At 38.9% G+C, this 24,488-nt stretch overlaps 2 protein-coding genes across 3 annotated transcripts in view; one reads left to right on the top strand and one right to left on the bottom strand.

Moving 5' to 3' along the window:
• Nucleotides 1-1,370: 1,370 nt before the first annotated feature.
• On the top strand, nucleotides 1,371-2,555 carry Rps27 (ribosomal protein S27). Of its 2 annotated transcripts, none has more exons than XM_047517939.1 (4): nucleotides 1,371-1,419; nucleotides 1,732-1,840; nucleotides 2,183-2,293; nucleotides 2,470-2,555. In XM_047517939.1, the coding sequence occupies exons 1-4, from the start codon at nucleotides 1,414-1,416 to the stop codon at nucleotides 2,496-2,498; spliced, it is 255 nt and encodes an 84-aa protein (XP_047373895.1). In that variant the 5' UTR covers nucleotides 1,371-1,413; the 3' UTR covers nucleotides 2,499-2,555. The 2 variants fall into 2 exon arrangements, with proteins under 2 accessions (XP_047373895.1, XP_047373897.1); XM_047517941.1 differs by lacking the exon at nucleotides 1,371-1,419 and adding an exon at nucleotides 1,450-1,651.
• A 201-nt stretch (nucleotides 2,556-2,756) lies between these two features.
• Nucleotides 2,757-24,488, bottom strand: part of Nup210l (nucleoporin 210 like) — a 126,479-nt gene continuing 104,747 nt past the window's right edge. Inside the window, 9 exon segments of the mRNA XM_047557337.1 lie at nucleotides 2,757-3,057; nucleotides 3,151-3,225; nucleotides 4,190-4,294; nucleotides 8,198-8,402; nucleotides 8,798-9,048; nucleotides 10,825-10,974; nucleotides 14,670-14,796; nucleotides 20,678-20,814; nucleotides 24,069-24,286. Of these exon segments, the coding sequence (XP_047413293.1) occupies nucleotides 2,960-3,057; nucleotides 3,151-3,225; nucleotides 4,190-4,294; nucleotides 8,198-8,402; nucleotides 8,798-9,048; nucleotides 10,825-10,974; nucleotides 14,670-14,796; nucleotides 20,678-20,814; nucleotides 24,069-24,286 (1,366 nt within the window). The 3' untranslated portion in view covers nucleotides 2,757-2,959.

The following is a 24,488-nucleotide window of genomic DNA, read 5'->3' as shown; positions in this document are numbered from 1 at the left end:
TTTAGTAGTCCCTCAATGTACATACCATTGATCCAACAGTTCAGTTTGTAGGGATTTTCCTACAAATACAGTCTCACAGGTACAGAAGAATATATTTATATCTGTACCTATTTTCAGATTATCATTATTACAACTTTATATGTTATATATGGAAAATGTATATATATGTATACATGTGTCTATATGAATTTATTTCTACAGGTTGAGCATCCCTAATTTGAAAATGAAACCTAAAATGTTCCAAAATCTGAAACTTTTAAAAAAATATATGTTTTAGTTGTAAATGGACACAATATCTTTGTTTTATTTATTTATGTGGGGGTGAGGATGGAACCTCACATGTGCTAGGTAAGGGCTCTACCACTGAGCTACAACCCAAGCCCCCAAATCTGAAACTTTTGAAGTGATGACATTATACACCAGTGAAAAATTCCACACGTGTTCTCTCATAGTTCACAGTTAAACCACTAGTGCTCTAGAACTATTATATAAAGTTATCCCCGGGCACAGTGATGCACACCTGTAATACCAGCAACTCGGGAAGCCCAGGTAAGAGGATCACAAGTTTGAGGCCATCCTGGGTAACTTAAGGAGACCCCTGGAAATAAAAAAAAAAAAAAAAAGGGCTGGGGGTGTAGCTCAGTGGTAAAGCACCTTTGGATTCAATCCCCAATATGTATAAAAAAATGTATCGTGTGTTTTATTTTCTTGTTTTTCAGAGGGATTTGAAAAAGAAAAATGAATTTTAACAATGGAGGCTGAGAGACTGGGGATGTAGCTCAGAACTGGAGGGCTTGGGTTACATACCAGGACAAAAAATACTAAATGAAATCAACCAGTCAATCAATCAATCCACGCCCCCCCCCCCAAAAAAAAAAAAAAAAAAAAAAAACACCCACACGATGGTAAACCCTAAGGTTAGTTGGGGTTGGAGAAATATGAGGAGGGATTTCTATTTTGCATGTATTTACATCCACAATCCTTAAATACGGGTAAATTGAACTAAGTGAAAAAATAGTACAGAACACCGATAACTGAAAAATAAACCCCAGGTATGGTTCGATATGGTTCGGAATTATTGGGGTTTTCCGCAGAGGTTCCTACTTATAAAATCCCAGCTGTCAAAGCGCACCGGGAAATTTTAAAAGTGTTCATTTATTCCTTGACGGTTCACTAAACGCTAAATTCAAAATAGCTCTCTCAACATGGTGACACATTCATGACAAGACTATCAGTTAAAGACCTTCTGAAAATGGCAGTTCCATGCTCGCCCCACTGCAGACTAACCCAGAGCAGGACCTTCCCAATATGGCGACACAAGACCCAAGCGTCACTTCCTGCAGAATGCCGGATATAAGGAGCAGGATTTCCGCTTTCGCTCCTTTCCGGCGGTGACGACCTCCCCACGAGAACATGCCTGTGAGTTCCTTGGTCCAGGTTTCGGCGGAGATCTCGCTCTTCTGTCCGCACGCTCCCCTCACGCTGATTTCGGATCGTAGAGGGTGCTCATTAACCCTCTGCACTTCTTAGGACCTTAACTCCAGAGACCGCAGCGGCCCACGGGCCACCCGCATAGACGGGAGCGGAGAGGAGATAAGATGGCGGCCCAGCTACGCAGACACCAGGGGCGGCGAGGGGCGAGTTCTCCCCGGTGTGTGACAGTGGGGGCTGTTTTCCATCATCCCCTTTTCGTCGTTGGTTTCTAAATCTCTGCGTTTCTTCCCTCCTTAGCTCGCAAAAGATCTCCTTCATCCCTCTCCAGAAGAGGAGAAAAGGAAACATAAGAAGAAGCGCCTGGTGCAGAGCCCCAATTCCTATTTCATGGATGTGAAATGCCCAGGTGAGGAGATGGCTTGCTATAGCAGTAAAAGCAATGGACCCCACCATTCGGGGAAAGTAATAGTGCGAGTTGTACCACGTCCTTGAAGCAACTTAGTATCCTCAGTTTCTAAATCTATTAAAAGGAGATAATGTTTTCTAAAATTATAATATATGAAACTGGTAAGAATTTTGTTTTTTAGGAGGAGTAATTAAATTCAGTGCTGTCAAAATTCCATCTAAAGATTTTTTTTTTTGCCTTAGAAAACACTAATGGGATGTTAAGTTGGGGTTAAGTGACAAATATATGGGAGTAACACTGGAAAAAACGTTAACTCTTTGCCTGATTTCCGTCCCCTCCCAGGATGCTATAAAATCACAACAGTTTTCAGCCATGCACAAACAGTAGTTTTGTGTGTTGGCTGTTCAACTGTCCTCTGCCAGCCTACGGGAGGAAAAGCAAGACTTACAGAAGGTAAATAGCTTAATGTGGGTTTTGGTTTTGAATCTTACTGGGAATGGGAACTGTATAAATGAGATAAGTTGAGGGGAAAATGTAGCATTCTAAGAGTGGCTTACCAGGCATCTGAGGGTGGGGTAGTGGACAGCGTAGGTAGACTGTTAGGTAATACTCAAACCATTTTCTTTCAGGATGTTCCTTCAGGAGGAAGCAGCACTAAAAGCAGCCTGAATCAAGATGAGTGGGAAAACATCCCAATAAACACATTTTGGATATATCCTGTTTATTGTCTTGTTTAACTGCTAGGAAGTTCCTGCCTCAAGTGTTCAGGGGCATCCAGAAGAGTCATTTGGGGCAAGTAAGTGGCCAAGTACTAAAATAAAGTCCATTTTGGAACATTTTATCCACCTAGGCTCATTGGGTAAATCTTCAGAGCTTGATTTGAGAACTGGAATATTAGATAAATGGGAGTGTTTCTTTTGTTTCCTTAGTATTAAGAACTGATTGTTAACCTATACAACAATCAACAAACAACTTTAATAAAAATATAGCTTAACATTTTTTATTTACGATTGTCAGAAACCTTGTTTTGGAGGCTTGGTGTAGAGGTTGCTGGTAGGTTCCTTTTCTAGGGCTAAAAATCTCATTCCCCCAGTTAAAGGGGATTTGCCCAAGGATAGGTTAGTGCCTTATGCTCCATAACCAATGCTGTAGTCGACTCTGAGTCAGTGGGGGTCGGGGGCTCAAGAAAGGAGGAGAACTTGTGGAGGTATAAGAACCTAGAAGTAAAGGGGGAAGGGAGATGATGAAGGTTTGAGTAAATCAAGCATGTATATCTGGGCTTTTCAAAGATGAGGACAGTGTTTCTTTACCTGGCTGTGTTGTTCCTATAGTTGGCACATAAACAACAGGAACAGTCTGTATCTTGTTTAGGAAGGCACTGTATGCTAGAAAAAGGAAAAGGGAGATGTCATAAAAGCTTACATGCTTTTAACTGGAAGAAGGTCTTAAAAAGTAAAAGTCTACTCTTACCTTGAAATGTAAGTATTGGTATAAAAAGAAAAGCCTGCCCTCTGTCTGTGGATTCAACCAACTGAGGACCAGAAATACTTGGGAAAAATAATGTGTATACTGAACAGACATTCCTTGTTAGACTCTGAGCATATATAGTATAATAACCTTTTATATAATAAACTAGAAGTGATTAAAATATTTGGGATGGTATGTGTATTTTAAATGGAAATCATTTGTACAAGCAAGGTACAGGAGTATCTGGATTTGGGATATATATTTTTTATTTTTAGTTATAGATGGACATAATACCTTTATTTTTTATGTTGTGCTGAGGAGCGAATCCATTGTCTTGTGTGTGCTAGGCAAGCACTCTACCACTGAGCTACAACCCCAGCCCTGGATTTGGGATATCTTGGAACTTCTGGAACTAATGCCCTCCCCCATACTTGGACACTGTAACTTAATAGTAATACACTAATACAGGAAATTTTATTTATCCCAATTTAACCCATCTCAAGGTATTTTCTTTCAGCTTTTGCCTAAAAGAGAAAATACTTGTAGCCAATGGTGATGGTGTATGTATTCAGTCATCCCTAGGCACTGATTGGAGCAAAAGTAACTATTGTCTAAAGGTTTAGCAACAGTGATATTTCACTTCAGTGGTTTCCACTTCAGTGGTATTTCATAGTTTGCCACATCCAGTTTATTGCTTTGTTGTAGTACTTTGAAGATGACATTAAATCCATTAAGTGATTGGGCTAGGGAGGCTCAGTGTCAACTGCTTGTCACAAATTAGATGTGATAAACAGCTAATTTTCATCCTCATTTAGTTTGTGAAATAAAATGAAGGCAGTTTCCAAGTCAAAGTCCACGGTGCTGAATATAAGGACTCCTTACCTAGAAAGATGAAAGCTGTTGATGCCAACACCGCAAAGAGGGTAAAGAGGAGGATCTGGTAAGAACCAATGAACCGCTTGAAGACTCCTGAACCTTCACACTGATCTATGCATTGGCCATAACAAGATAATAGTTATAACACATCCAGGGCAGATGCTGCATTTGAAAACATAGTCCTAAAAGAGTATCCAGTAGAAGCACTCAACCGGCCCTTTTATGAAACTTGAGGTGTGATTTTGTTCCTTCACCTCTTTTTAACTTATATCTCTAATAAAGTCTTCAAATTTTAAATGTTCATCTTCTCAGGTTACAAGGGGGTCTTCAAATCCTCTGCCACCTTAAAAAATGCCTGTAAAACCTTTTCTGTGCATTTTAACCCCAGGTGACATGCTTCCTTTCACCAAACTTGTGACAGTCTATGCTGATTTAATTTATATTTTAATCACTCTGACCTGATCACCTAAATTCATTGGTCCCTTGTCCTACTCAGGATGTAATTTTTAGGGGATATTCCAATTTGTGTCTAACTTTATCCTCAATAAAACTTCAGACATGTTTTTGAAGCCAACTTGGCATCCGTTTGTTTTTTTTTTTTCGAATTCTTCAGTGTTCAGGAAAAAACTCCACTCTTGCCAAACTGCCAAAATTTCAGGCCTTCTCATGAATCAGTTACTAGGTTCTCATACCTAGTTGCAATGCTGCATCCCTAGTATAGCCCTGCTTCTTAATTTATAAAACAAAATTGTCCTTAGCCTCTTACCATAATCTCATGAACCCAGAGGTGCTTTACTGAGCAACATCCTAGCCCTTGTTCTTTATTTTGAGAGTCTCACTGAATTGCTTCGGACCTCACTAAGTTGCTGAGATTGGCTTTGAGTTTGGAATCCTGCCTTAGCCTCCTGAGCTGCTGGGATTACAGCCACGTGCCACTGTGCCTAACTCATTCACACTGCTTGCAAACTGCTTCTTTCTGAAGAATTTGAGGTTTAAGGTGTGCACACAGATTTTACACTGATCCCTGAACAGATCCCACTGTTTAAATCTTTTGACTTTCCCAAGTCTGTAGGATCAATTCAAATGTGGACAACATCATCTGTACCTGTCCGTTCTGATTATATTGATCTAACTCCTGTCTCCCCCGCTCCCCAAACCAGTACTGGGGATTTAACCCAGAGTCTCATATGAAAATGCAAGTGTTCTACAACCAAGTTACAACCACAGTCTCCCCTTCCCCTTTTAAATTTGGAGATATTCTCAATAAATTGCCAGAGCTGGCCTTGAATTTGGCAATCCTGCCTCAGCTCTGGAGTTGCTGGGTTTATAGGGTACACTATTGTGCCAGGCTCCCTTGCAGGTTTTGATGGTACTGGGAACTAAATCCAGGACATTTCTACCACTAAGCAATACCCCACTCTCAGCCCTATTTTTTATTTTGAGAAGGGGGTCTTGCAAAGTTGCTGAGGCTACCCTCAACCTGGCGCTGAGCCTCCCAAATTGCTGGGATAGCAGGCATGTGCCTCCATGCCTAGCTTCCCTTGCAGGTTTTTTGTTTTTTTGGTACCAGGGATTGAACCCAGGTGTGCTGAACCACTGAGTCACAACCCAGCCCTTTATGTTTAATTTTCAGACGGTCTGGCTAAATTGCTTAGGGCTTTGCTAAATTGCTGAGTTTGGCTTTGACCTTGAAATCCTTCTGCTTTAGACTCCCAATTGGCTGGGATTATAGGTGTTGCCATAACGCCCAGCTCCCTTGCAGTCCTTAACCAGTTTTTTTGGTTTGTTTTTTAACATTTTTAGTTGTAGATAGACACAATACTTTTATTTCCTTTTTATGTGGTGCTGAGGAACAAATCCAGTACCTCACATGTACTAGGCAAGCGCTCTATCACTGAGCTATAACCCCAGCCCTCAACCAGTTTTTATGCCATGGGCAGTTTTGGTGGTCTAGTGAAGCCTATAGATATCATCTAAGATTCTATAAATAGGAAGGATACTTTACTTATCAAAGTAAAGTTAGTTAAAATACAAAACAATTGGTGACATAGTTATGTTGTATAGTTGTGAAAATGTTAAAAAACCTAGTGCTATAGTAGTGTCATTAGCAGACGCAACAACAAAAATCTAGGTACAGATCTGGTTAATGTAATTTGGAAGTGAGAAATGTGAGATCTGAAAACAAATATATCCGGATGATTTTGGGGTCGGGGGGTGGTCCTGGGGATTGAATCCAGGGATGTTTTACAACTGAGTTAAATCCCCAGACCTTTTTATTTTTTATTTTGAGATAGGGTCTTTCTAAATTGCTGAAGCTGGCCTTGAATTTGTAATCCTGACTCGGCCCCCTGAGTTGCTGGGATTACAGGTGTGTACTACTGTACTTGGCTGTGTAATTATTAAAACAATAAATATGCTTAGTATATTGATTATAAAATATGCTTAGTATATTGATCACAAGAAAAGTCAACACAAACTTCTCCCATTAGAATATGCACTAGAGTTAGGCCAGTTCACTCCCAATAATTACAATTACTGTTTCCAGATGCAGTGGCATATGTCTGTAATCCTAGCTCTGAGGAATCTGAGGCAAGAGGATCACAAGTCGGAGGCCAGCTTGGGCCACTAAGCAAGATCCTGTTTTTAAAAAATTAAAAAGGGCTAGGAGTATTCATTAGTGGTAGAGCACTCCTGGATTTGGTCCCCAGACCACAAAAGAAAAAAACAAAACAAAAAAACCTGTACTTATTTCCCTTGAGGGGTGAAAAGTATAAAGAAGATGGTTCTGATTTTCCGAACACCTGTTTTCATAACTTGTTCCCATTTCCCATCCTAATTTAGCATAATCTCTTAACTGGGTAATGCCTGAAATCAAGATTTGGGGAATCTTAAGTCTTGTTCTAGGGTTGACATTTGCCCATTGTCTGATACGGAAAGATCTATATCCAGCAGAAGTTTAAACAGGGTAGACAAAAAAACAAAAACAAAAAAAAGCAACAATAAAAACCAGTGTAAAATAGTATACTTACAAAACTGAGAAACTGAAGTTAAACTGAAGTTTCTTTTTTTGTAGTAACTGGGGATTGAACTCAGGACCTTGCATACACTAGGCAAGTACTATACTCCCTGAGATATACCTCCAGCCCTCTTTTTTTTTTTTTTTTTTTTTTTAATTATTTTGAGATAGGGTCTTGCTAAGTTCAGGTTGGCCTCGTACTTGGAATCTTTCTACCTCAGCCTCTCAAGTAGCTGGAACTATAGGTATATGCCACCACATCCATCTTATAACTTCTTATTTGCCCAATGTCCTATTTAGAGGACTACTTATATACATAAAAGATACTATATTTTTCCTATGTCATGTTTATAAGACAATGTATTTTCTTTTTTCTTTTTTGTACCAGGCATCAAACTCAGACACTTAACCACTGAGCCATATCCCCAGCCTTTTATTTTTTGTTTTGAGAGGGTTTTGCTAAGTTGCGTAGGGCCTGACTATATTGCTGAGACTGGCTTTGAACCTGCTATCCTCCTGCCTCAGCCTCCTAGGCTGCTGGGATTATAGGTGTGTGCCACTGCACCCGGCTGCATTTTCATTCTTGATGAAAATAAAGGATGGGCCGGGGATATAGCTCAGTCAGTAGAGTGCTTGCCTGGCAAGCACAAGGCCCTGGGTTCAATCCCCAGCACTACAAAAAAAAAAAAAAATTAATATTAATAAATAATAAGTAAATAAAGGATATACAAGCTCTAGGTTATGATTTCCAACATTTTAATGCAGTTGTGTTAATTTTATTGAAATATTTACAGAATTGTAAATTTGGGAGTTCGTGGGTTAATTATAAAATTTAGATAGTGTTAAGAAAGCTACCTAAACATTTTTTTGGGTAGGTTGGAAGAGATCCATGCCTCAGCTAGTTTGATCTTGGTCAAGAGGCTGAATATTTTCCACACTGAAATTGTGAACGCATTCTATTTGCTTTCTCCCCCTAGAAAATAGCCCCCAGTACTCACCTGCACCAGACTTCTCCTTCATAGCTCTCACTACCACGGCCTCACTTTGACTGGTGAGCACACAGGAAATATTAATGAAAACAGGTGTTGCCATCTGCTGGAAGGCAGTGAAGTTGACTATTCTAACAGGGTATATAGCCAGGCCAGGGGTTAGCAGAGAGTGCCTGTGGCCAGAGATCACTAGAACCGGGGAGCTGGGGAAGACCTTGGATAGAAGATAAAACAGCATTTGTTTGAAAGAAGAAAAATGAATGTTGTAGCAATATGTTCCAATCTCAAACATACAGTACAAGAATTGTGAAGATGTGGAGTTAAAACTGCCAACTGATACAAGTCATTTACTTTCTCCCCCTCTTAGAAGTATTGAAGGATAAGGGAATAAAATAAGCTGTGAGAAGAAAATAAACTTAAGGAAAAATTTAAAGATCAAAATAATCTTATTTTAAAGGATTGATAAACTCATGACCTAGATTTTAGACTCTGCATAGCAGAGGTTTCCTATGGTGATTTTTATCAGATCACTCAATCACCCTTGGAAGAATGAAAAGTCTATCAAATCCCTAATCTTCCTTATAGTTTTGGTTCAGACTTTTAACATACCTCTAGATTCTCAAGAACTTTATCAACTCCCAGTACTTTTATCTCCCCAATGTCTCCTTTGTGGCTAAGAACCAATTCTGATTGGTTAATGTAAAAGGCTGGGAGGAAAGGAATGAGGATTCTTTGCATTCCATTCTTGCTACGTTCACTGACCAGTGTGGCCCACCCATAGACTGAGGTGTCAGCCATGCTGAGAACCTGGAGCAACTCTTCTGATTGTGGTCTAACCTTGATTAGGCAGACATAAACCCCTGGAAAAAAAAAAAAAAAAACTGAGCAGGAAGGTCCAGAGGCTCTGTTGAGCCACATAAGACAGGAAAAGCTGATGACACATAAATTGAGCAAAAGAGAAAATGTGAACTCTTGAGTATTCAATGTCAGCACACTCTTGGCCACACTAAGGAGGATACTGAAGAAAAAGACAAAACAATCCCAGGGATCCCACAACTGAATTTATTGCCTAAGTACCTTTACTGGTAAGTCAACATGTCAGGAAGTATTAAATAATACGGCATATGCAGGGTATTGAAGAATTGAGGATACAAAACAAAGATAATCTTTGAGCATGGTTTAATCACTTCTCTTCCAAATCACTTTTTTGTTGTTGTTACTGGGGATTGAATCCAGGGGCACTTAACCACTGAACCATATCCCCAGCCCTTTTTACTTTTTACTGAGACAGGATCTTGCTAAGTTGCTGAAGGCCTTGCTCAGTTGCTGAGCCTGGTGGTGCGCTTGTGATCTGCCTTAGCCTCCCAAGCCACTGTGGTTACAAGTGTCTGCCTTAATGTCTGGCCCAAACCCCATTTTTTTTTTTTAAACCAGTGCTGAGGATCGAACCCAGAGTCTTATGTGCTAGGAAGTGAGACTTCTCCAGGGCTCTATATTGCCTGGAATATACCATTCTGCTCACATGTAGCACATTCCCAGTCTTTCTTTCCTTCCTTCCATCCCTTTCTTCCTTTCCTCCCTTTCCTCCTTCCTCCTTCCCTCCCCCCTTCCCTTCTTCCCTTCCTCCCTCCTTTTTCCCTTTCTTTCCTCCTTCCCTTCCTCCCTCTCTCCCTCCCTCCCCCTTCCTTCCTTCACATCTAGCACATTCCCAGTCCTTCCTTCCTCCATACACTCTTTCATACTGGAGATTGAACTCAGGTGCTTTATCACTGAACTGTATCACCAGTTCTTCTAGCTGTGTGTGTGTGTGTGTACACATACATTTTTCATATATATATATATATTTTAAGGCAGGGTCTTGCTAAGTTGCTTAGGGCCTTATTAAGTTGCTTGAGGCTGATCTCAACTTAGAATCCTCCTGCCTCAGTCTCTAGAGTCACTGGGATTCTACAGGGGTGTGCCACCATGTCTGGCTAAAAGCTTCTCTCTTTTTCCCCCTCTGTGGATCAAACCCAGGGCCATTTGCAAACTAGGCAAACACTACCACTGAGCTACATCCCTAGCTCTGCTTTACCCTTGAATTGCAGTTCCAGTCCTAGTACCAGGAATTTTATTTGGTGTTTGATTACTGAATGAACCTTCTTTCAGTGGTTGCTCGTTACCTGTATCATTCAAACTGCTTATTTTTGTATTTTTTGGTCAGATTTTCCCCATGTAGCACCACCCTATTTATGTATTACATTTGACAAAGTTCTCTCATTTTAGGTTTGTTGATTTATGTCAAGTCACCCCAGTGCCTATTTCTACTTTCTACTTGTTAAAGCTATTCTATTGCTCATTTAAAAAATAAACATTCAAACATTGTGCTACGTGCTAGGGATAAAAGATGAATGAGATACAATCCAGGCCCTCAAAGAGAAAATGGAAACTAACAAAGGAGAGAAAAAGGTAAATTTTAATAGAAAAGCATAGTGTTTAAAGTTTGTTGAATCAACTGAATGAAAGTGTTGATTGAGAAAGATTACACAGTAATATTTCAGATAAAACACAAAGCATAAATACAATCCAGTAAGAAAGTGACATTTATACAAATAGGAAAACAGAAGCGGGGAAACCATTCAACTGATAGACCCTACCTTTTTCCATGCTGAAGTCTGAATGGACATGAAAGACTTTACTTGCTGGAACGTCTAGCAAAGTATTACTGAACTGTACATGGCACAACATGAGAGTTTCTGGAAGAAGTACTTTTGTAATGGCCAAGGCCTGATTGGGGGTACAGGATCCTAAGAAGCAGAAAATAGGTAAATAACAGTCACAAGTGTTTGTAAAATGAGGGATGAGACCATTATATAGAGGCAATTTGGTATCAAAAAAATAAGCACGATGACTCAAGAGGCTGAGGCAGGAGAATCTCAAATTTGAGAATAGCCTTAGCAATTCAGTCAGGATCTAAGCAACTTAGTGAGACCCTGTCTTAAAAAATAAATAGAAAGGGGTAGGGATGTAGCTCAGTGGTAAAGTGCTCTGGGTTTAATCCTCAGTACCCAAAAAAAAAAAAAAAAAAGCAAGAAAGAAAGGTTAGTGCTAGTGCTCCCAGCTGTTTCACTCAGCTCTGCTTGCCCCTGCTAGGGTATTTTTTGTTGATTTGTTTTCAACTCTGGGGATTGACCTAGGGCCTCATAAATGTTAGGCAAGCACTCTACCACTGATATTTGTGCGGGGGTTGGGTGCCAGGGACTGAACTCAGGGGCACTAAGCCCCAGCCCTTTTGTTTTTATTTTGAGACAGGGTCTTGCTGAGTTGCTTAGGGCCTCACTAAATTGCTGAGGCTGGCTTTGAACTCATGCTCCTCCTGCCTCAGCCTCCTGAGCTACTGGGATTCCAGGCACACATCACCGCTCCCAGCATCTGCTAGGTTTTGAATGACTCTAGTGGGTTTTTATTATTAATATCATACATAGTAGTATCCTTCTTCAAAGATTTTTAGAATTCAGGGCTAGAGAAGTTGGATAGCTATTAACAATAAAGGTTCCAGGTAGCTTTTGAGTCTAGGAAGGTTCGTTTTCCACAATTAATTGCATTATAACTCCAGCCGAAAATCACTAGAACTTCATTACAAGTGGTATCTTAACTAGAACCACCTAGCCATGGAGAAATAATGTCCCTTGTACAGTTGCATAGTAGCTTCAGTCTGCTGAAGCTCTTTCTCATTTGCCTGTAATCCAGTGATTGTTCAGATTTTTCGGAAACTATCAGCAACATCAAAGGAACCAATGCATTAAGTTTCTCAGTAAAATTAGTTGTATTTTCAGAAAGATTCCAGGAGGAAGAACTAGTCTGATCATAAAATTTTAAGTTGAATAACAGTGAGTGACTATGTTAAAAATAAATTTTTAGTACTTTTTTCCTCTGTAAAATAACCAAGAAAACTTTCAAAAATATCAAACATTCAAATATATCAAATATATCAAATATATAACAGACTATATTTGTTACAGAATTAAATAGCTAATGTGAAAAATATGTTGTCCTTAAAACTGAAGGACAAAAGGCAAGTCGTTAAATTATCTTAAATTTTATTTGCTTTTTTTTTACTTTTTGGGTTCTGGGGATTGAACCCAGGGCCTCATGCATTCTAAACATGCTCTCCACCACTAAGTTATACCCATCAGCCCCGTGTCTTAAGTTTTGTAGATTGTAATGATGTTATGGATTTGTTAACTTGGTTTTGAATATCCTCAAAATGGCCAACAAAACAAACAAACACTGAAATTTGCTCTTTATTAAGAAAGGAAGAAAGAAAAAAGAGCATGGACTTTGGGGTGGGACATATCTGCCACTTCACCATGACTAATTGCTAACTTGCACAAGTTACTTGTTTTTAGACTCAGTATTTTCATCTACCCCCTGCCCGTTTGGTACTGGTGACTGAACCCCAGGGTGCTAGTACCATTGAGTTGATTGCCAACCCTTTTTGTTTTTGTTTTGAGATAGGGTCTCACCAAGTTGCTGAGGCCTCAGACTTGTGACCTTTCTGCCTCAGCCTCCCAAATCGCTGGGATTACAGGAGAGTGCTATCATGCCTGGGTAGTATCCTCATCTTTAAAATTAGGATAATAATTACTACAGAATAAGATTGTTAAGTGAAATAAAATTTATAAAAATTCCCAGTGTCGTATCTGGAATCTATAGGTTTCTATTTTAGTTTTCTTCTATTCTGCCTTTTTTAATAGTAACTCATAGGCTAAAGAGAACAAAAATGAAGGAAAAGCAGGTGCAGTGGCCCCTATCTATAATCTCAGTTACTCAGGAATCTGAGGGAGGAGGATCAAAAGTTTGAGACCAGCCTGGGCAATTTAGGGAGACCCCATCTCAAAATAAGTGCTGGGGATGCAGGTCAGTGGTAGAGTGCCCTGACATCCCAATACCACAAATAGAAAAGAAAAGAAACAAAAACATACAAGATAAACTACTAAGCAAAAAATGCTTCAAGCTGGCACCATGGTACATGCCTATAATTCCAGCTACTCAGGAGGCTGAGGTAGGAGGACTATAAATTTGAGACCAGCCTGGGAAATTTAGCAAGACTATCTCAAAAATAAAATAAAATAAAAAAATATTTTCCAGATATAATCTACTCCAACAATTCTCAACTCAGGAAATATTTTAAAATGATTGATTCCTAGGCCTTACCCTGAACTTACTAAATCTTAGGATGCTGCTGGGCTCAGTGGTACACATCTATAATTCCAGACACTTCAAGTTTAAAGCAGGAGGATCTCAAATTTGAGGTCAGCCTGGGCAATTTAGTATGACTCTACTCAAAATGAAGAAATAAAAATAAAGGGCTGGGATATAGCTCAATGGTAGCTGCCCTGAACTTAGTGAGACACTGTCAAAAAGAGTTGGGGACATAGCTCAGTGGTAGAGCACTCCTGGGTTTGATCCCCCATAAACACACACACATACACACACACACACACACACACACACACACACCCCTACCTCTCTGGAAGAAGCCTAAGAACCTGTATTTTTTTTTCGGTGGGGGTACTGGGAATTGAACTCTGGGGCACCAGGCCACTGAGCCACATCCCCAGCCCTGTTTTGTATTTTTATTTAGAGACAGGGTCTCATTGAGTTGCATAGTGCCTCGCTTTTACTGAGGCTGGCTTTGAACTTGTGATCCTCCTGCCTCAGCCTCCTGAGCTGCTGGGATTATAGGCACATGCATCACTATGCCAGCCAGAACCTGTATTTTTTAAACTACAAAGACAATAGTGATTTAAATTGAGCCTATTAAAAAACTTTAATCTAGGCTAAGGGTATAGCTCATTCCTAACATTCACAACATTCCTAACATGCTCAAGGCCCTGAGTCCATTCCCAGACAGGGGAAAAAAAAAAACAAAAACAAAGCAACAACAAAAAACACCCAAACTTATAATCCATTCATAATTTCTGAGGCCTCATAGATCTCCATGGTTTGTCAAGATGGATTTGATTTTTATATTTTAATTTTTATTTTTACAGAATGCATTTTGATTCATCGTACACAAATGGGGTACAATTTTCATTTCTATGGTTGTACATGCTATAGATTCACAATATTTGTGTACTCTTACATGTACATAGGGTCATGATATTTGTCTCATTCCACTATCTTTCCTTCCCCTTCCCCCTCCCTGGATTTGATTTTGAAATAAAAGGAAACTTTCTCAGTGACTCAGGAGGCTGAGGCAGGAGGATCACAAGTTCAAGGCCAGCCCCAGAAACTTGGGGCTCATAATAAAAAATAAAAGGGACTGGGAATGTGGCTCAGGGGTAAAGTGCCCTGAGTTCCATCACCAGTTTAAAAAGAAAAAAAAAAAAAAAAAAAAAAAAAAAAAAGGAAATTTATATTACAAATCCAGAGGGATAAATGAGGTAAGATAGGAAAGATGGAAACATTCACTCATATCTATAAAGAAATTCCTAACCTTTGAGATTGACACCATTTCTTCCAGTGGTGATGAAAAGTTTGAATACAGTTGAATTGGGAGTATTAGTGAGATGAGTCTTGAGGTCATAACTGAGAGTTAATCTTGATGATGCGTTGACAACCACCTATCAGCAAATCAGAAGAAAATCTGTGCCTGTGTTCTTAGAGAATTTTGTTCCCTTCCTGTTCACCCCTCATAACTTATTCAAACAAAAGCATCCATTTTGCACAAATATAAACTAACTTTCTAGTGATCAAATATATGAGAACCACAAAATCTATTTACCTTTGAGAAGAAAATATTTTTTCTAGAAAGAAATTTTGTCCATTATTCATTCTGACATACCTTCCCTTTCTATGACTACCTATGCCTTTTAAAATAATCACAACTTTAGAAAGTTTTGTCTAATTGCATATAATCTCAACCTTCTTTGAAAATTCAAAGTACACCTGTACTGTTCTGCCTCATTTTTTTATACTTTTTATTTATTATTTATTTATTTAGTTAGTTCTGGGGATTTAACCCAGGGATACTTAACCATTGAGTCACATCCCCAGCTCTTTTTTATATTTTATTTTGAGACAAGGTCTTGCTAAATTGCTGACGCTGGCTTTGAACTCATGATCCTCCTGCCTCAAACTGCTGGGATTACAGGCCTGTGCCACTGTGCCCAGCTTCTTTATACTTTTTAAATTTCCCTTATTAGATTCTAATTTCTTCAATGACATAAATCTGACCCTATTTTATCTTTGTAGATTTATACTATGTGTTGTGTAAAAAACAAATGTTTAATGATTATGAGAAAAGGCAATAATATAACCTTTTTCCCCAAAAAAGTCTTCAAATGGGGCATACTGTCCATTCTCCTTAGTACTACTGTAGTTTTTTTTTTTTTAAATATTCAAGAAACTTGAAATTCAATTTAGTTACATTAAGAGCGTAATGAAGGAAGGAATTCTTTTCTAAGTAGTAGACAATCATTGGACCCTGTTATGTGCAAGGTATTGTGTTGGTCTCTAGAAATACAAATATGAAAAAGACAAAACATTCTTCTTTGTTAAGGTTGTGAAGATTGGAAATGATAGATGTACTGGAATTAAAAAACAAAACAAAACAGTTGAGGTTGTGGCTCAGTGGTAGAGTGCTTTCCTAGGATGCATGAGGAACTGGGTTTGATCCTCAGCACCATGTTAAAAAAAAAAAAATCACACACACACACACAAAAAAAAACTTAACAAAATCAAGGTATGGGGCTGGGGTTGTGGCTCAGTGGTAGAGTGCTTGCCTAGCATGTGTGAGGCACTGGGTTCAATTCTCAGCATGGCATATAAATGAATAAAATAAAGGTATTGTGTCCACCTACAACTAAGAAAAAAAAAATTCAAAACAAAAAAAATGTGCCCAGTGGTGCGCACCTGTGATCTTAGCGACCCCGAAGGCTGAGGCAGGAGGATTGAAAGTTTGAGGCCAGCCTCAGCAACTTAGTGAGGTTGTAAGCAACTTCTTGAGAACCTGTCTCAAAATGAAAAATAAGGAAAAGGATTGAGGATGTAGTTCAGTAATGAAGACTCCCTGGGTTCAATTCCCAGTACAAACAAAACCCAGATGAGAAGGGCCAAGCCCATAGTAGACAATCAAAAAATTATGGTTACTATGTTTGAGGAATGAAAAGAGAAACAAATACTTCAGACTCAGAGGAGACATTAAGTGTATTTGAGGAGGAAATAGAAAAGGTTTCATAAAGTCCTTACTTGTTCTTATCTCTCCTATTCAAGGATATCACTCTAGCAATTCTCCCTACTCCTACATCAAATTTTCCATTTCTACTGAATTAATTCCCAATGCATTATTTCTCCCATCTTAAAAAAAGAAAAGCCACAATTTTTTTTTTTTTAACTTTTTGCAGTGCTAGGGGTTGAACTCAGGATCTCACATTGTACCACTGAGCTATACTCCCAGACTCCCCCCAAAATCTTTTTTTTTTTTTTTTTTTTTTTTTTTTTTGGGTGCTGGGGATCGAACCCAGGGCCTTGTGCTTACAAGGCAAGCACTCTACCGACTGAGCTATCTCCCCAGCCCCTCCCCCAAAATCTTAATGCTAAGAATTTGAAGAGGTCCCCATATGCACTGTCTCCAAGTCTTCTCTCTCCGTCTGTCTCTGTCTCTCTTTCCTTTCTTCCCTCCATCTTTGGTACTGGGGACTGAACCCGTGGGTGCTTTACCATTGAGTTATATCACCAGCACTTCTTATTTTTTATTTTGAGACAGGGTTTCCTTAGATTGCTCAGGTTGGGCTAGAATTTGTGATCCTCCTGCTTCAGTCTCCTGTGCTGCTGGGATTACAGGTATGGTGTCACTCACTACTCCCAGTTACTGGTCATTTCTTATAAGTCTTTCTTGGTTCTTCTTTCAGAGTTCTTAATATTGTAGTGCCCCAAGCTTGGTTCTTAGACCTTTTTTCTCTTTACACTTGTTCTCTTGGTTTATTTATTTATTTATTTATTTATTTTTATTATTATTATTATTATTTTTTTGCGGTGCTGGGGATTGAACCCAGGGCCTTGTGCTTGCGAGGCAAGCACTCTATCAACTGAGCTATATCCCTAGCCCTATTTATTTTCTTATTTTGTTTCTTATAGTACTGGGTGCTCTATCACTGAGCTACATCCCCAGCCCTTTTTATTTTGAAACAGTGTCTTGCTAAGTTGCTTAGGGCCTTGTTAAATTGCTGAGGCTGGCTTTGAATTTGTGATCCTCTTGCCTCAGCCTCCTTTCTGAATTGTTGGGATTACAGGCATGCTCCACCACACCTGTCCTGGCCTCCCTTGAATTTTTTTTTTTTTTTTTTGGTATGAGGGATTGAACTCAGGGGCACTCAACCACATCCCCAGCCCTATTTTGTATTTTATTTAGAGATAGGTTTCACTGAATTGCTTAGCACCTAGTTTTTTACTGAGGCTGTCTTTGAACTCATGATCTTTCTGCCTCAGCTTCCTAAACCACTGGGATTACAGGCATGTGCCACTGTACCCAGCATCACCTCGAATTTTTAATCCTGCCTAAGCTTCCCAAGTAGGTGAGATTATAGGTATGTGTCACTGTATCTGGCTCAAATGGCTTGCTTGCTTATTATTTATTTATTTATTTTTGTGGTGCTGGGAATTGAACCCAGAGTCTTGTGCATGCTAGGCATGTGCTATACTAAATGGATTTAAATATCATCTTGATTTGAATGACTGCTGGACTTTTATAGCCAGCTATCTCAATATATCCATTTGACATCTAATAGACACATGTAATTTTACATGTCCAAACTGACTGACGTTCACTCCAAAATTGTTCTACCTATGGATTTAACCATTTTTGTTGATGGTGATGCTACCCTTTTCAGTTTTTGTTTTTATTTTGTGTTTTGTGCTTGGGTTGGAAGTCAGGGTCTCAATCACTGTGCTATAATCCCATCCCTGGTTATGCCTCCTTTTAGTTGTTCAACTAAAAACATGAATCAGGCAGGTGCAGTGGCACAAGCCTGTAATTCCAGTGACTCTGGAGGCTAAGGTAGGAGGCTCGCAAGTTGGAGGCAACTTAGTGAGACCCTCTCTTAAAATAAAAAATAAGAAGGATTGGGGATATAGCTTAGATGTAGAGTGCCCCTGGGTTCAAACCCCAGTTAAAAGTGGGAGGAGAAGGGGAGGAAAAGGGGGATGAGGAAAGATAAAAGAAAGAAAATAGGTGTGACCAGATGGAAGAAAAGGTATGGCCAGATGGAAGAAGATGCAGGTTGTCTGTGAAGAGGGAGTCATTTCTAACCTGAAGGTGATGCTTGAGCTGAGGCAAAACATAAAATAAGTAGCTATTCTTCAGTTGAAAAGGGGGAAATGCATAGAATTCACAGACAGAGAGAGCTTGCTATGTTTGGGGCACAATGCGTGACAGCAACAGAGAGCCATGGAAAGTTTAAGCAAGGGAATAAACCATGCAGGTATTTGGTGAAGAACATTCCAATGAGAGGAAAGAACAAGAGTAAAGTCTTTGAAGTTGGAATGCCCTTCACCTGTGTATGGACAAGCAAGAAGGCAAGCAACAATACTGGAGGATCACCTTGATCCAATTGACGGCAGATGTTAGCTTTTGTCATGCTGGTGTATTTTCAATTTGTTCTTGTTGCTAGAGTGCATTGACCAAGATCCTTTGTAGCTGGAAATGGCCTACATTCAAGACAATGGTTTCATGTATAACTTCCCATACTTTTTTTTTTTTTTTTTCCCTACTTATTGGATGAATGTCGATGACTCTGAGGTCAGGAAAAGGTAAAGACCCAAGATGGAAGGCCTCCCAATCAAGGATAGCCATTTTGGACTTAACATATGAGCAAGAAATAAAAATCTATTGCATTTAGTCACTGAGATTAAGGAGTTCATCTGTTTTGCAGGTAGTATCATCGTAACTCACAAAATTCTGCCTAAACACAAGAAAAAGAAAGAGAGAGAGAGAGATAAAGAAAGGAAGGAAAAAAAGAAAGAAAGAGAGAAAGGAAGAAAGGAAGGAAGGAAGGAAGGAAGGAAGGAAGGAAGGAAGGAAGGAAGGAAGGAAGGAAGGGAAAGAAAGAAAGAAAGAAAGAAAGAAAGAAAGAAAGAAAGAAAGAAAGAGAGAAAGGAAGGAAGAAAGGAAGGAAGGAAGGAAGGAAGGAAGGAAGGAAGGAAGGGAAAGAAAGAAAGAAGGGAAAGAAAGAAAGAAAGAAAGAAAGAAAGAAAGAGAGAAAGGAAGGAAGGAAGGAAGGAAGGAAGGAAGGAAAAGAGAGAAAGAAAGAAAGAAAGAAAGAGAAAGAAAGAAAGAAAGAAAGAGAAAGAAAGAAAGAAAGAAAAAGAAAAGAAAGAAAGAAAGAAAGAAAAGAAAAGAAAAGAAAAAAATAAACCATGAACCATGGATGATGATGATGATTGTTGTTGTATTATTATTATTATTATTATTATTATTATTATTATTGATGATTGTTATTTTTAAAGCCATGGCCTTTCTTTGTTGCCCAGCCTGGTCTAGAATTCTTGGGCTCAAGCCATCCTCATGCCTCAGACTTCCAAGTAGATGGAACTACATGATCATGCCCATGGTGTCTGGCTCTTGAATCATTCTTCTTTTTATTAAATCATTATTGATTCTCTCATACTACATGTAATCTGTCAGGTTCTATTGGTTCTACCTACAAAATATACCTAGAATCTGTTCAGCTTTTTACCACCTCCTCTGTTCCCACCCTGATCCACCATCCTATCTTACCTGAATTACTGTAGCAGACTCCCAAATGGTCTTTTAGATTCTATCCTTGCCTTATTGTCTAATATCATCCAGAAACCACAGTGTGAAAACAGAAATCAGATTAGACATTCTTCTGGCAAAGAATATTAAGCACTGTTATGTTCTAATAAAGTTTGCTATTTGGCTTTATATCTGTTATATGAGTGTATCTCCTTTCATAGGTTATATTTTCTGTATGCATACCCCCATATATGAAAACAGTCACTCTTCTACTCTGGTATAGTTTGTTAGCACAAAACGACTGAGCAGGATGTAAATCTCATGAGTCTTCTCAGTTGTTTATTCAGGAACAGTTTCATAACACAACAGGGGATGCAGGGATGAAACGGCCCCCATGGAACCCACTTTCGTGGTGGAAAATGAACCCACAAACAAAGGGCTGGGTTTATACAGGTTATTTTGAGGGGTGGTCTCGTGTGCATATCAGTTTCCTTGGGCACTCAGAAATTTGAACTTTTTTTGGTCAGAGGTATGTGGGCAGTGTCTGGAGAGGATCTACTTTGGAGGAGATAAACGCCTCCTAGAGACTGTTTCTTTTAAGGGTGATAAGACACTTCCTCCCTGGAAAACATTTGTCTTTGGAAATGAAAGCTGTCAGTGCATGGCCTTCATTTTCACTCCCTTTTCTCAGTCCTCATTATCTTGGGGATTTCTCATTTGCCATATTTATTACAGTTGGTTAGGTTTACCTCTCGATATGTTTTCACTACCCCTGGAATGTCATGAAAGATTGTTGCAGTTCCTGGACTCCTGGCTACTCCTACTCCAGTGACAATGTCTGTCTGTAGAATAGTGTCAGCAGAAATCATCCATACTCCAGGTTCACCTAGGAAAAGATAAGAAAAAGCATCTGACTGCAACCTTTGATATAAATCACTCAAACCTTATTCATATTCCAGTAGACCATTCAAGACAATCATATCTTCAAGAATGCAGACATCTCTTCCAGGAAGAATACCCAACTTTGAGGATAACTATATTCTGAATGTTAAGTTTCCCCTTCATATATCATGTGAGCAAAATAAAACAAGACCTACACTGACAATGTCACTGTCATCCTTAGGAAAAAGAAAAATTCTTTCTACATATGTGAATAACTTTTGATTAAGCTTTGTGTAGACTCTGCTGAGGATGAATATGCTTTGAGCTACTGATTGTTACCAGCAGGAAGACTGTAAGAAAGTGACATTGGTGGAGGGAAGATTTGTTTACTTTGTTTTAAGTCTCAATGTGGCAAAGGAATATCAAAAATTAGATAAGAGTAGTAACCTACAGGATTATTGATACTAGCATGTAGCCCTTTTGCTTCCTCATCCAAAGTGGTATTGATATGAGATGTCCCCCAAAATTTCAGAATGGAAGACTGAGGAGCAATCCTGGCAAAACTATAGCTAGAGTAAAAGCTAGAGTAAAAAGAGCCTCTGTTTCATTGGCTATCAGAATTAAAGCAGGTTTAGCTCACTGGTCCTGGAGTACAAATTAGTGGTTACTCATAAGTCAGTTACAAGATTGGAGGGTTGAACCTTGGCTGAACAGAGCTCCCTTTATATCAAGTTCAAGATAATGAAGTTAATGTTAAAATCGGACCAGGGATGGGGCTTAGCTCAGTGGTAGAGCTCTTGCCTTGCACGTATGAGGCACTATGCTTAATACCCAGCACCACATAAAAATAAATAAAGATTTTGTGTTCACCTACTACTAAAAAAAATTTTTAAAAATATGGATATTAGGCACCAAAATAGGTAGATCAATGGTACAGGATAGATGACACAGAGACATATCCACATAAGTACAGTTATCTCATACTAGACAAAGGTGCCAAAAACATACGATGGAGAAAAGACAGCCTCTTAAACAAATGGTGCTGGCAAAACTGGAACTCCATATGTAGTAAAATGAAATTAAACCCCTATCTATTACCCTGTACAAAACTCAACTCAAAATGGATCAAGGATCTAGGAATTAGACCCAAGACCCTTCACCAAATAGAAGAAAAAGTAGGCCTGAATCTCCATCACATTGGCTTAGGATCAGACTTCCTTAACAAGACCTCCATAGTGTAAGAAATAAAAGCAAGAATCAATAAATGGAATAGATTCAAACTAAAAGACTTTTTCTCAGCAAAGGAAACAATCAATAATGTGAAAAGAGAGCCTACAGAGTGGGAGAAAATCTTTTCCACACACACTTTGGACAGAGCACTCATCTCCAAAATTTATAAAGAACTTAAAAAACTTTACACCCAAAATACAAAGAACCCAATCAATAAATGGGCTAAGAAAATGGGCAGACACTTCACAGAAGATATACAGGTGATCAACAAATATATGAAATAGTGCTCATCATCCCTAGAAATTAGAAAAATGCAAATTAAAACCACTCTAAGATTTCATCTAACTCCAATTAGAATGGCTATTATCAAGAATACAAGCAATGATAAGTGTTGGTGTGGATGTGGGGAAAAGGCACACTCATACATTGCTGGTAGAGTTGCAAATTGGTGCAGCCACTCTGGAAAGCAGTATGGATTCCTTAGAAAGTTTGGAATGGGGGCTGGGGAGATAGCTCAGTTGGTAGAGTGCTTGCCTTGTAAGCACAAGACCCTGGGTTCGATCCCCAGCACCAAAAAAAAAAAAAAAAAAAAGAAAGTTTGGAATGGACCCACCATTTGACCCAGTTATCCCACTCCTTGACCTACACCCAAAGGACTTAAAATCAGCATACTACAGTGATGCAGCCATATCAATGTTCACAGCAGCTCAATTCACAATAGCTAGATTGTGGAACCAACCTAGATGTCCTTCAATTGATGAATGGATAAATAAACTGTGGTATATATACATAATGGAATATTATTCAGCCATAAAGAATAATAAAATTATGGCATTTGCTGGTAAATGGATGAAGTAGAAAATATCATGCTAAGTGAAATAGGCCAAGCCAAAAAACCAAAGGCCAAATGTTTTCTGTGGTAAGTACATGACAATATATAAAAAGGGGGGAGAGGTAAGGGGAAGAGAAGAATGAAGTAACTTTGGAAGGTGTAGAGGAAAATGGGGTGGAAGGGGGTAGAGAACAGAAAGATAGTAGAATGAAACAGTATTACCCTATGTATATGTATGATTACATGAATGGTGTGAATCTACCTTGTGTACAACCATAGAAATGAAAAGTTGTATCCCATTTGTGTACAATGAATCAAAATGCAGTCTGTAAAAATAAAAATTTAAATTAAAAAAAGTTTTAAAATATGGATATTAAAATCGGTCCAACATTGCATCACTTCACCCAAATACACGTATCCGTAATTCCCAGAAGAGGTTGCAGAGCCAAAACTACACATCACCCCGCAGCCAATCTTACTTGGATGGATTATGGCATATATACCACTTTGGGATAGGCTATCTGTAAGTGCAGAGAATTCACATTTTCTAGACAAGGGTGTATTTTACATGATTATTAAACTCAACAGTACTTCTTAGAAGTACTCTGTTGAATACAGTTTGCCTAGTATAAGGCCAAACCTATAACAGTGATGATATATGAAGAGTTAGGCCTCCTTATGTGTTTCATAAAATGTGCATACACAATTATTTCCTAAAACTAAATCCTTATTGCTCTTTATTTTATTTTATCCTTCAATATTCTTCAACTTAGATGTTACCCTCCTTCAGAAGCTGGGAATGAAGAAGGTATAGTACCCTACATTATCTATATTATATAACACAGGGCTTTGTGTGTTCGATAAGCACTTTTTAAGTATTACTAACTGACTCCTAATTGGCTGACTATTGAGAAAAATTGTCATTAAACTGAGAATTATCAGTTAACATGACAAATAATGAAATAATTAAAAAGTATTTTCTTCCTCATGTCTTCAGATTTTAGATTCTTTTTTTTTTTAAGCCATGCTGGGGATTGAATTCAGGGCTACACATGCTATGTAAGTACTCTGCCACTGAGCTATATTCCCAACCCAGATTTTAGATAAGTTGAGGGAAAAAATTCTCTATGGAATTAGCTGCTTTTAAATCCTCAGAACTGTCAATTGTTAGGTTGAGAAAGAGATGGTATACAGACCATGCTGGTTGACGAGATGAGTACTGAAGCAGATGACATCCCCAACAAAGGTAAGCTTGGTGTCTGGCTCAATGGCATGCTCTACAGCAACAGGAATATAATCTGCCATGCCTGGATGTCTCCGGTCCCAGAGTCCCACAAGTGTTACCCCTTTATTCACAGCTTGGGCCATGTAAGTATAGTTCCTATTCCCTGGTCCAATAAGCAGCAAGTCATCTCTGAAAGTAGACATGAAAGAAAGAAATCTCTGAAAAGAATGGCTGGGGATGTAGCTCAGTAGTACATCCCCACTAGCATACACAGCGCTTTGGGTTTAATTCCCAGCACCGCAGAAAAATAAACAACAACCAAATTAATCTCTGAAAAGAAACAACAAATAGGAAAAATTTAGGGGGATGATCCTAACACAACATTTTATTT

The sequence above is a fragment of the Sciurus carolinensis genome, chromosome 1, assembly GCF_902686445.1.
Source record: "Sciurus carolinensis chromosome 1, mSciCar1.2, whole genome shotgun sequence".
Classification (NCBI taxonomy): Eukaryota; Metazoa; Chordata; class Mammalia; order Rodentia; family Sciuridae; genus Sciurus; species Sciurus carolinensis.
This window is presented reverse-complemented; position numbering and strand designations above follow the sequence as displayed.

Excerpts from the sequence above, each read along its gene's own strand:
- Rps27 (XM_047517939.1), top strand. Across the intron at positions 1,841-2,182 it reads CATGGATGTGAAATGCCCAG|GATGCTATAAAATCACAACA; the intron begins GTGAGGAGATGG and ends GTCCCCTCCCAG. Across the intron at positions 2,294-2,469 it reads AAAAGCAAGACTTACAGAAG|GATGTTCCTTCAGGAGGAAG; the intron begins GTAAATAGCTTA and ends ATTTTCTTTCAG.